General features: G+C 42.0%; 2 protein-coding genes across 12 annotated transcripts in view; one reads left to right on the top strand and one right to left on the bottom strand.

The window, feature by feature from the left end:
- The window catches only part of MFAP5 (microfibril associated protein 5), a 46,176-nt gene extending 45,585 nt beyond the window's left edge, over positions 1 to 591 (bottom strand). For all 6 annotated transcript variants that reach the window (XM_042991730.1, XM_042991731.1, XM_042991729.1 and 3 more), the window contains exon 1: positions 400 to 591. In XM_042991730.1, the coding sequence (XP_042847664.1) occupies positions 400 to 420 (21 nt within the window). In that variant the 5' untranslated portion in view covers positions 421 to 591. The remainder of the gene's footprint in view (positions 1 to 399) is intronic.
- The window catches only part of RIMKLB (ribosomal modification protein rimK like family member B), a 62,160-nt gene continuing 49,784 nt past the window's right edge, over positions 59 to 12,434 (top strand). For 5 of the 6 annotated variants that reach the window (XR_006219775.1, XR_006219776.1, XM_042991724.1 and 2 more), the window contains exon 1: positions 814 to 1,108. The gene's annotated coding sequence lies outside the window, so the exon portion shown is untranslated. Of the gene's footprint in view, positions 276 to 813; positions 1,109 to 12,434 lie in introns of those variants that run through there. The other variant, XM_042991723.1, reaches the window with a different exon arrangement.

Raw genomic sequence — 12,434 nt, forward strand, 5'->3', positions numbered from 1 at the left:
TAGGTATTGATCTTTGTTCCCAATCTTTGCCTGTGGGAGGGGAGAGACCACGGCTTGCGGGGACACCAGGCGGAGGGCGCCGGAAAGGCTGCGCGGGAGGTGGGCTGGGCTGGGCAGGGCAGGAGACAGAGGCGTGGACACGCACAACCACACAGTGCCCCAAGAGGCTTGGTGGGCTGGCGTCAGGGTTCAAAGTGTGCATGAATGGGGCCAGAGGAGGGAATGTGAGGGCAGGGAGGGTGTACAACGGAAGGAATCAATCTCGCGGTTTCGAGGTGGGAACAAACCTCGTCTCCCCCCCCCCCCCCCCCACCCCCGGCGTTTCCCTTCCTTAGTAAGGACGGTTTGGGGGCGGGTGGGGAAAGCGCGTCCTCGAAGCGCTCTCGCGCTCCCATTTACCTCTCGGCACTCGCGCTCCATCGCCCCTCTACCACCCGAGAGGCTGACGATGGCTGCGAGTGGGGACGCGGAACCTGGAGGGCGGGTCTCGACGCAGGTGTTGGATGGATCCGCTAGGCCGGGCTCGGCTGGCTGGCTGGCTGGCTGGCCCGGCCCCTCGCCCCGCGGCCACCGCCCCCCGCCCGCCGCGCCGCCGCGCCTGGGGGGCGGGGCCGGGGCGCGCGAGGGTCCTCTGCACGCGGGCGGGCGGCGCGCGGCGCCTCGGTCTGGGGGAGCGCGGGGCGGTCTCCGCCGGCGTCGCGCGCGCTGTGTGTGAGCGGGGTTGCGCGCGCGCGCGCGCACTACAGGCGAGTGAGGGAGCGAGGAGCGGCCGGGTGTGAGAGTGTGTTTGGGGGTGGGGGCGAGTGTGTGTGTGTGTGTGTGTGGGAGTGTGTGTGGGAGTGTGTGTGGGAGTGCGTGGGAGTGGGGGTGAGGGACAGCCAGACCGACCGCGAGGCTGTGAGAAAGTGGGCGAGTGTGCGAGGGTGCCCGGCCTGGCTGCGGGAGCCGCGGTGGCGGAGGAGAAAGGAGGCGGCTCCCGGCATCCCGACCCCCTCCCCCTCCTCTCCTTCTCGGACTTCCAGCCAGCCTGCCCGGCAGCCCGCGGTTCCCTCGGAGGCCCCAGCCCGGCTCCGCTGGCCGAGAGCGAGGGAGGAGCCGCCGGAGCCAGGTGAGCTGTGCGATCGCTTCCCTCCCCCGGTGTAGTGGCGTGAGGCGGAGGCGCGCCCGCCGCCGCCCCCCCCCTCCGCGCCCCTCCCCCAAATGGGCGACTGCGGCCTTAGGGACTCGGCGACGAGCTGGGGCTCGGCCGGGCGGGGCGCGCCGGGGGCCGGGGGGCTTGTGAAGCCCGGGGGGGGGGGGTCGCTCCGCCGCGGGGGGGGGGGCGGTGGGGAGCCCCGGCCCGGTCGGCGTGCTGGGAGGGGGCCGAGGTCGCCGGGTGCGTGTGACGGGTGAGAACTGCCGGGGACAGGCGGCGTCCTCGGGCGTGAAGTGTGCTTCCCCCTGTTTGTGAGGGGGGTGTGGTAACCCTGGGAGTGCTCGTTGGAGTAGAACACGCGTTGTGCCAACCTGTCCTCCAGCGTGTGGTGATCGCTCCTGCGCCTGCTTCCGTCAGACACATTCCTGTGGTGTGACCGAGGGAGGAGGATGTGGTGTTCGTCCTGCACTTAGTATGGTTTAAATCCCATGGTTTCCTCCTTACGTGTGAAATTTTAGAGAGTGTGACAGTCCTACCTCCTTTGCCTTTGGCAGTGCTCTGAGTAAGAATGGGGTGACAAATAATTGCTTGGCTCGTTCGATTTTTCTTTTTTTTAAGGCATTTGACCATGATGCAAATCTTGCCCCCCTCCCTTTAAAAAAAACCCCAAACTAGTTAGATAATAACTTCACATTTGCCTTACTAATGTGTCCTTATCTCAGATGGCGGATTTGTAATCCCAGTATTTTACCCCACTTGTAGGTGTGAATAGAGAGGGGGCGGTAATTGCATTCTATGAGTGAGGTTATGCTACCCGTGTTGACTGTAACTTCCGATGTGAATTCTTTTAGCATGCTGTTATTTTCCCATTAATTACATAAATTGTTCTCACATCTTTGGGGAGTTGGATTAAATTCTAAATCTGAACGGAAAGTACGTGAGGCAGCCTAATATGGAAGATACTCTTTTTTTGTGGGCTTGGTGTTTGTTGTATGTACCGAAGTTCTTAATTATTAAATGTAACCTTTTAAAATTTAAATGCTATGTAAATTTCGTTAGGTCTTTAACACCATTGGGCCGTTGAAAGGTCATTTTTTTTTTTCTGTTTCTTACAAAGAATTCACTGTCAGAATACTATAAGATATTCATTTGGAATAAAACACTCTGAAATTCCAGTCATGGAGATTGAACATTTATTTTCTAACTTTTAGAATGACAACCTCTAATTTTCAAAAATGACAGTCATAGTTAAATTTCTCTTCTAATGGTTGCTGTGTGTTATTTGGTCAGTATGTCAAAGGGGAGGAGGCCTATTTTTCTTTGGAGGTGATCTTTTGTTTATTCCTTTCTATCTTGGTTAGTGCAATGACTTTCCTTCTTTCATGTCAAAGATTTGGTTGTTAGTTTGGCAAGATGGCTGTTGATGTTTTCATCTTTCTCTGTCTCCTTTTTTTTTCCTCTTGTTTTCTCTTACCCCCACCAGGTGCCAGAGTCTGCTTGTTGGGGAGGGGGGGCACTCTGATTCTGACCACAGGGAGCCAAGAGCATCAAATACATTCATGTAGAATCTTCCACTCATTGAAGGTCCATTTTTCTGTTCCCTCCTTTCCCCCTGCAGGGGGGAAGGAGTTGAATGACTAACCTTTAGACTTTGGGCTACCAGCTAAAATTCCACTTAGTTGCTGGTGGATAGCTTTTAATTTTTTTTTCATTTTCTTAGATTCATTGAGTGGCAACCAGAAATTTCCCTTTTTTTTCTTTTCCTTCTCATTCATTTCCTTTTCTCTCTCCACAAGGAAATCACTAGCAACGTTTTATAAATCCTCTACCCCTTCTTAGCTGTATTATGAAGGCATACACTAAAGAGAACATGTTTTTACATAGGACCAATGAATGCCAGCCAGACTTCAGGCATTAGTGTGTTGGGGTACAGGATGAACCATGGCTAAAAAAAAACACCTCCCAATTCTTGTTTTTCTCAGTTTGTATCCCCCTGGGATTACTGGGGTAGGTTACTAGATTGATTTCTCAAAACTTCTCCCCTGTCTATGACCTGAAAGAACATAACACTGGAAGGATTTGGGGGAAGGGGAAAGAACAGGGCCAGTTGATCCACAGTTTGAGAAGTAGCTTTTATCATCTTTCTCTGGGGGGCGGGCATAGAGACTTAAACTGCATGAAAGTGGGTGGAGGAACGTAGGAACAACACAAGAGTGACAGAAAACCAAGCATAAGTTAGGAAGGGGGAGTTTGTATGTTGCTTACACCGTTTTGGGGGTTACTTAGTGATGTGGATTTGTAGAGAGTTTATGGCAGTTTAGGTTACAAAGAGTAATCTCTGCAAGTGGGATTAAGTCATAGGCATATGGGGAAAGAGCTTTGAAATTATAATCTAATGTTATTTTAATGTCTGGGCATAGATTGTGATAGGAAGAATAAAAATATGTTAATGTTAACTGTACTGGCATACACAGTTGTTTCAAGAGAGGTTGAGTAGGAGAGATTAGGTACAGATATTGGGGAAACTGTCTTTCATTATTTGGGAATCTTCCTTTTCGTCGTATTAGGGGCTGTTAAGAAATAATAACATACTACCCCCCAAAATATCTGTACATGATGTGTTTTAGATTTGTGTGCAATATGTGAATGTGTACATATTAGATTTGCAGAAAAGGACTGACTTTCTGACTTCATGATGTCATGCCATGCTGTTTTTTCAATGTTTTCTTTTCCAGTGTGTTTTTCCTTTCAAAATTGGCTTGGAGGACAAAAGCTACAGAGCTAGCTAGCTCTACTCCCTTAGAGCCTGGTCTGCATGGAACCCATCTGCTTATTTATTTATATTTTTTAACTGCTTTTACTGAAATTACAGGGTTTTTTTCCTTCTGACTTTTATTGTTAGCAAAGGTAATTATTTCAGGATGAGATGTATAATGGTGATGGAAAGTAGCATTAGGCTTGGGTTTTTAGTGTTTTCTTTCCCCCCAAATGTTTGTTTATTTTTGAGAGGGAGATGGTGCATGGGGTGGGGGCAGGATAAGAAGGGGACAGAGGATTTGAAGCAGGCTCTGAGCTAACAGCTGGATGTGGGGCTTGAACTCATGAACTGTGAGATCATGTCCTGAGCCAAAGTCAGACGTTCAACCAACTGAGTAACCCAAGCGCCCCATTGGGTTGTTTATTTATATGTGAAATTGAAAAGATAAATTATGAATTTTTGACAGCTATGTTTAGATCTTATGGGGTATGCATTTGCCTGCTATTAAATATTGAAAATGTTTTTTGATCCTGCCTTATGATTCAATATAACAGACCCCTTTATTTTATTTTATTTTATTTTTAAATTTTTTTTAACGTTTATTTATTTTTGAGACAGAGAGAGACAGAGCATGAACAGGGGAGGAGCAGAGAGAGAGGGAGACACAGAATCTGAAACAGGCTCCAGGCTCTGAGCTGTCAGCACAGAGCCTGTCACGGGGCTCGAACTCACGGACTGTGAGATCATGACCTGAGCCGAAGTCGGACGCTTAATCAACCGAGCCACCCAGGCGCCCCTAACAGACCTCTTTAAAATAACTCCTTGGGGCGCCTGGGTGGCTTGGTCGGTTAAGTGGCCGACTTCGGCTCAGGTCATGATCTCACAGACTGTGAGTTTGAGCCCCGCGTCGGGCTCTGTGCTGACAGCTCAGAGCCTGGAGCCTGTTTCAGATTCTGTGTCTCCCTCTTTCTGACCCTCCCTCGTTCATGCTCTGTCTCTCTCGGTCTCAAAAATAAATAAACGTTAAAAAAATTAAAAAAATAAAATAAAATAACTCCTAACCCCTAACGCTTAACATTTAGCTGTCATATATGAGGTTTTATGTTGCTTGCTGGAGATAATAGAGAATAAAATAAGGATTCTGTCTTCATGGAGTTCACAGTCTAATTTCATTGATCCTTGTTTTTTTCATGTGGCAGTCTGTTCTCCCATCAGTGTCTGGAGGAGTCTGCTAGATTATTGTAAAATGTGTATCAATTTATGAATTGATAAAGTAACAAATTTGTGTAAACATCGATATGCCAAATTAATTTTTACTTCCTTTCTTTCAAAAGTGGCAGCATATCACCAAGTTGTGACCAAGAAAAAAAAAATTTACAATTGTGGTATCACTATACTGTACACCTGAAACTAATACAACACCATATGTTAACTGGAATTAAAATAAAAACAAAATTTCAAACCTACCCCTTACTTAAATGTTTTGCTCTGTTCAGCTCCTTTTCATTTCTTTCTCTCTCCCCTCTCCCTCCCTCCCTCCCCTCCCACCTCCTCCATCCCCCCAACCTTTCCTGTTACTAGCTCTTGACTTGATGTTCTTAGGAATATAGAAATAAGGTCTCCAAATAGAATATGGATTTGCGATATTAGGTCACACTAGTTCTCTCTTACTGCTCCACTTTCCCGTATTTGGCAGCATTTTAGACTTTGATAGTTTATCAGAAAACTACATTTTGGAAATATCTTGCAGGTTTGTCCAAACAGGAACTTTGAAATTTTTCCTGATTCATTGTGGTTTTTAATTGTTAGCTTATTCCTTTGACATGTGAATTAGTTAGCCATGTTTGTAAAACCTTCAACTTAAATATAGTAATATCTTCCCAACTCATTTTTCAAGGTAATGTCCAGAAAGAAAATTTAGAAGGAAGGCCCAACATTTAACATGTTAAACATGATGAACTTTTTTAAAAAATAAAGATCTTATTTATTTATTTTGAGAGAGAGAGCGAGAGAGAGATAGTACATGAGCAGAGAGAGAGGGGGAGACAGAGGATCCAAAGCAGGCTTCACGCTGACACCGTTGAGCCTTGATGCAGGGCTCAAACTCATGAACCGTGAGATCATGACCTGAGCTGAAGTCGGACACTCAACCCGCTGACCCACCCAGGTGTCCCAATGTTTATTTTTGAGAGAGAGCACAACCAGGAGAGGGAGAGAGAGACAGAGACAGAGAATCTAAAGCAGGCTCCAGGCTCTGAGCTGTTAGCACAGTGCTCAATGCTGGGCTCAAATTCACAAACCATGTGAAATCATGACCTGAGCCAAAGCCAGATGCTTAACTGACTGAGCCATCCAGGTGCCCCTAGATTTTATTTATATTTTCAAAGTAATTTTTGTACCCAGTGTGGGTCTTGAACTCACAACCCCAAAATCAAGAGTCAAATGCTCTACTGACTGAACCAGCCAGGTGCCTCTAAACATGAGCTCTGAGTAAGCCATACTACCCTTTGAGTCTCAGGAAGACTTTGCAAATTTTGTGCCATGTTCCAGAAGGAGATACATTGATTTAACATTCCTGTATTAAGTGAAATCATTGGAAGTTTTATTTGGGTTACTGAGAACTTTATTTGTGAGAAAACTTTATTTAAAGTTTACTCATTTTGAAAGAGAGAGAGTGGGAGTGTGGGAAGGGCAGAAAGAGAGGGAGAGAGAATCCCATGTAGACTCTGTGCTGTCAGCACATAGCCCGATGATCCATCTCGCAAACCCTGAGATCATGACCTAAGCTGAAATCGAGATACAGACGCGTAACTGACGGAGCCATCCAAGCACCCCTTGATACGCTTTTTAAAAAAAGATTTTTTGAGTATTCCCTATACCCAAATGTGGAGCTCGAACCTAGGAACCCAGAGATCAAGAGTCATATGCCCTACCAACTGAGCCAGCCAGGGGTACCATTCAGAGAAAACTTTTTTTTAAAAGTTTAGTTTTGTACACCAGACTATTTTTATATACCAGACTGTTAAATTACCTGTAGCTTTGAATAACAAAGCTTTGAATAGCAAAGTTACAGGTAATTTAAGTAAAGGTAACATAATTTTCTGATCTTTTAGTTGAATATATGTAAATTTGCTTGTTAATTTGCTCATGATGTTTGTTTTTCTTCTCCAGTTTTCTTTTTATTGTGGTAAAATATACAGCATAAAATTTACCTCCTTAATCATTTTTTAGGTACACAGGTTAGTGATATTAATTATATTCATATTCTTATGCAACTATCTACCATATTCATTTCCAGAACTCTATATATTGCAGAACTGAAACTGTATACCCATATAACTAACTCCTCATTCTCCCAACACCCCAGCCTGTGGCAACCACCATTCTACTTTCTGTGGATTGACACATTATATATTTTATATACTGGTGCATAATGTCCTCCAGGTTTATCCATGTAGCAGCATGTATTGGAATTTAACTCCTTTTTAAGGCATTGTATGTACATACTGTATCTTATTTATTCATCTGTCAACCGAAGGCTTGGGTTGCTTCCACCTTTTAGCTGTTGTAACGCTGCTATGAACATGTGTATGAAGATTCTTCTTTGAAGACTCTGTTTTCAGTTCTTTTGGTTATATACCTACAACTAGAATTACTGGATCATACAATATTTCTATTTTTATTTTTTTGAGGAACTGCTATACTATTAAAAAAATTTTTTTTAATGTTTATTTATTTTTGAGAAAATGTGAGGGACAGAGCATGAGCAGAGGAGGGGCAGAGAGAGAGGGAGACACAGAATCTGAAGCGGGCTCCAGGCTCTGAGCTGTCAGCCCAGAGCCCGATGCGGGCTTGAACTGATGAAAGGTGAGATCATGACCTGAGCCGAAGTTGGACGCTTAACCGACTGAGCCACTCAGGTGCGCCTGCCATACTATTTTTAATAGCAGCTGCACCATTTTACATTCCAACCAACAATTTTCAAGGCTTCAGGTTTCTCCACATTCTCCCCACCATTTGTGATTTTTTGTTTTTTGACAGTAGACCTCCAGTGTGTGCGAGTTAATTATATGGTTTTGATTTGTGTTTTCCTAATGATTAGTGATGTTGAGCATCTTTTTTTTGTGATGTTTTATTATCACATCCTTTTAAAAAAGCTCTGTGAGGGCTGGGAGTATGTCTGTTTTGTTTACCATGATATTTTAGAGTGCATAGTAGGCACTGAAATACTAATTTTTAAATTAAATGTATTTAATCGAATACTTAGTGTTTTTAGTATTTAGATTCTTAATTGATCTGAGATTATGACCAGTGTTTGACTTTGAACAGTTTTCTTTTTTTTGAGAGAGGGATATAGAAATACTTCTCCAGGGATGTTGTAAAAATAAATGTAAAAGTGAAATGATGAAATGTAAGATGATGATCTTGTCAGTGTAAAAAGAAACTCCCTCTTATCATCGATACCAATACTTACTGGTATTTTAATGTCAAGGGAATATTTCAATGTCAAGGGAATATTTTCATACAAAAATTTTAATGTCAAGGGAAAATTTTCCTATAAGATTTGACCAAGGTATGATGGACTATACTTGTTAAGGTAAGGTTTTATGGCCTATAATAAAGAATTCCCAGATATCATTTACATAAGCAAAAAAGGTAGTAGGTAGTCCAGGGTCACAGCACTACACAGTTGTCAGGCATTCAAGTTTTAACATGTCTCTGTGTTTTTCCTAGGGTTCACTTTTCACTCCTGTCTTCATAGTCTAGGTGGTTGTTAGAGCTGTAGCCATAACACCTACATTCCAGGAAGGGTGGAGGAAGGGCCAAGGAATAGTATAGTATACCTCTTAAGTATGTGTTCTGAAAATTTCAGTGCAGTACTTTCACTCAGCTCTTATTGAGTAAAATTTACTTATATGATCACATCTAGTTGCAAGAAAGCCTAGAGAATACAGTCTGTTCGTTACATGGCATTGTGCTTAGCTAGATATTGGATATCTTATTATTAAGGAGTCATTAGAAAATGGATATTGGGAAGGAAGTGGCAGTCTGTGCCATGGAGTGTGTGGAATTTGAATTCACTTGGCTTTACCACTTAACTTCTTGGCTAGAACGTATTCAGCTAACAAATGAAGACAGTAATGCACCAAAGGGATGGTTGTGAGGATTGAATGAGAAGATACAGATAAATCGCCTACCATGGTATAATGTGGGTTTTTAAAAATATTTATCCAAATTCCTTTCATTGTCTTTAGGTATGGTAGAAAAAAGTAGAAAGAAATCAGAAAACCTGAATCTTAGTCCTGGCTCCGTTATTGTGATAAGCTCATGATAACTTAAACGGTCAGGCTGTTTCTTTAAAATGGGAAGATATATGTGTGTATTCCTCACGTAATTACATGCAGATTAGATTAGAAAATATATGTGGAATGTGTTTCATGAGCTGTAAATGGAGAATAGTTTTAACCTTATCTGTGTGCATTATTTTGCCTTTGTCCTGCATATGTTTCTTTGTATGAGGAAAGGGAATTTATAGGCACTTGTCTATATATTTCAAAGTGTTGCCTTTTCTTACCTTCATTGGTTTTTCTGTTTCATCACTCATTTTTTTTCAGTCTTTTGATAAAGGGATCTTCTTGAGATTGGGTAGGAAAATCATTGCCCTCTCTTTCCCCCCATAATCACATATGTAGCTTAAAAAAAAAAAAGTATCATAGGTAAAAGTGCTATAAAAAGGAGAGAGTGTGAATGAGTGTGTCATGTAACCTTTAGGAACTTATTGGTTTGCTCTATTTTTGAGGTATATCCTTTTCAATATAAGGAGGGGGTTGTGAGGGCTATCATACATTTCTTTTCTGTCATAGCTAAAGACAACTTTGATTAATATCTAGCCTTTTGCTCCTACTTTCAAAGCATTCCGGTCTGCCTTAAAGTTAATGTGGCAAAGAACATGGCATTTTGTATAAACTCAGAACACCTAAACAGTGATCTTATTTTATGTGGCATCTTAGGTAAAGGATGAGATTTTATAGGAACTATCCAGATTTCAGAGGGACATTTTTTTAGAGATTATTTATTGATGAACATTGTTAGTGAGTAATGGGGTAATTGGACTAAGACTATTATTTGGTTATTTCTGAGACTCTTCTGAGGTTTTCAAGTTACCATTCAGTCGTTTTCTGTACCTTAATAAGAGCTACAAAAATCACCTCCTATCCCCAAATAGTATGGGTCTTCCTTTTCACCCTTCCTTTTTTTTTTAAAAAGGTTTTATTTATAATTTTTTTATTAACAAGGTTTCTTTTTAATGTTTATTTTTGAGAGAGAGAGAGAGAGAGAGAGACAGAGTGTGAGGTGGGGGAGGGACAGAGAGAGAGGGAGACACAGAATCCAAAGCAGGCTCCAGGTTCTGAGCCCGATGCAGGACTCGAACTCAAACTGGGAGATCATGACCTGAGCTGAAGTCCGGATGCTCAACACACTGAGCCACCCATGCATACCCTTTTAAAAATTCATCTTATAGCACTGACAGTATAAAAAAAAATTAATTACAACATACTGTGATAATTGCCAGAATATGTGTATAAGATAATGTAGATTCATGGAGTTAGGATGATTTTTATAAGTCAGAAAAATTTAACAGATGTATTAACTAGTGAGCCAGTATTTACTAAGGTAGGCTTAGGATGTATATTCTAAGCAAAAGGAAGCATGAGAGAATACAATGTGTTCAGGAAATTGGTAAATGAGAGAGAAGAGAGGGTAGAAGATTAGTTTGGAGGTGTTTTTAGGTGCAAAATGTTGCATGTACTGGGGATGAATAGGAAATTCAAGTGGTATTTAGAAAATAGAATTACTGTTGTAATTGTATGTTTACGTAGTGAAGAAAAATAGAAAATGATGCCAGAGTTTCTGAATTAAATGCTTAAATTAGGATGAGTATATCTGGCAGTATTCTTCTGAGAAACAGAACCGGTAAGAAATTGTATATATGTGGAGGGAGAGGGATGTACGGAGGGAGGGAAGGAGGAAGGGGGGAACGAGAGAAAGAAGGAAATAGAAATTAATTTTAAGGGATTGGTTAGTGTGATTGTGGCACGTCTGAAATTTGTAGGGCAGACCAATGGGTTAGAAACTCAGTCAGGAACCTCTGTGTTAACGTGTTGATGCAGAGTTCCTTCTCTTGGAAACCCTTTTTTGTTGTTCACACCTTCCAATGATTGGATGGGGTCCACCCATGTCATAGAGGGTAATCTCCTTCATTCAGAGTCGACTGATTATGAACTTTAATCATATTTCCAAAGTACCTACATAGCTACATGTAGACTAGAGTTAGACCAAACAGTTGGGGCACCATTGTCTAGCCAGGCTGACGCATAATATTGAACTATTAAAATAGGAATTCAAGGTGTTTAGGTATGTGAATAAAAAAACTTCAGAATTTTACTTGCTCAACTGAGGCAATGTTTGTGGCATTTAGTTAGGGATGCCTACTAAGCAGATTGAAATAGGATCTCAAATACAGTTGAGAACTCCAGGTTGGAAAGATATTTAGTGGGTCAATGATATATTCAGATTTTAATGATAATAGTTGAAGCCTGGCTGAGGATGAAATTTCTAGAGAAAGGAGTGAAGGGTTTAAGAAGGAAGCCCTGGGGATTATGTACAGAGAAAGCATCCCCCCTCCCACAACCCCTCCAGCAACCCTCTGTTTGTTCTCTATGTTTAAGAGTCTCTTTATGTTTTGTCCTCCTCCTTGTTTTTATATTATTTTTGCTTCCCTTCTTCTAACGTTTATTCTTTTTCAGTCTTTAGATTCTAAGTTCATATGCTGTGTCTTATCTGGAATAAATGATTTTCCTTGTAGTAAGAGGTGCCTTAAGGTCTTCAAATGGTAGATTGATATTTTTGCTTTTTCCCTAGCAAAATAATTAACATTAGGAAGTGGCTTCATGAGAAAAATGAATGATGCACTTTATTTATGATTCCCATTTAATTAGCCTTGCCTGTACTATTGACAGATGACAGTAAATTTTTTTATTGGTTTGTATATCCAGAAGTTTGCATGGGAAAACTATCTCTAATATAAAGCTAAAATTTCACTGTTGAATATCTCTTTATTGAAAAAAAAAACAGCAACTGTTTTTGTAGTTACTCAGTAGCATTTATTCTATATCTGATATTTGTGTATCATTTTCCTTGATACTGTGGGAGAAATAAATTGAGGACAGGAATTAGTTGATCTGAATTTACATTCTAAGAGCAGAAATACTATATTCTTTTGTATATGTGGACATTTACAAATGCTGTGTTAATCTTAACACTGTTGGAGAATAAACTCTTTTTTAAAGTATTTTTTTAAAGAGAGATAGAGAGTGAGCTGGGGAGGGGAGGGAGGGAGACAGAGAGTCCCAAGCAGGCTTCACACTGTCAGTGCAGAGCCCAGTGCTGGACTCTAATTCATGAACTGTGAGATCATGACCTGAGCTGAAACCAAGAGTTGGGACACTTAACTGACTGAGCCACCCAAGTGCCCTTAAA

This window comes from Panthera tigris, chromosome B4 (genome assembly GCF_018350195.1).
Source record: "Panthera tigris isolate Pti1 chromosome B4, P.tigris_Pti1_mat1.1, whole genome shotgun sequence".
Lineage (NCBI taxonomy): Eukaryota > Metazoa > Chordata > Mammalia > Carnivora > Felidae > Panthera > Panthera tigris.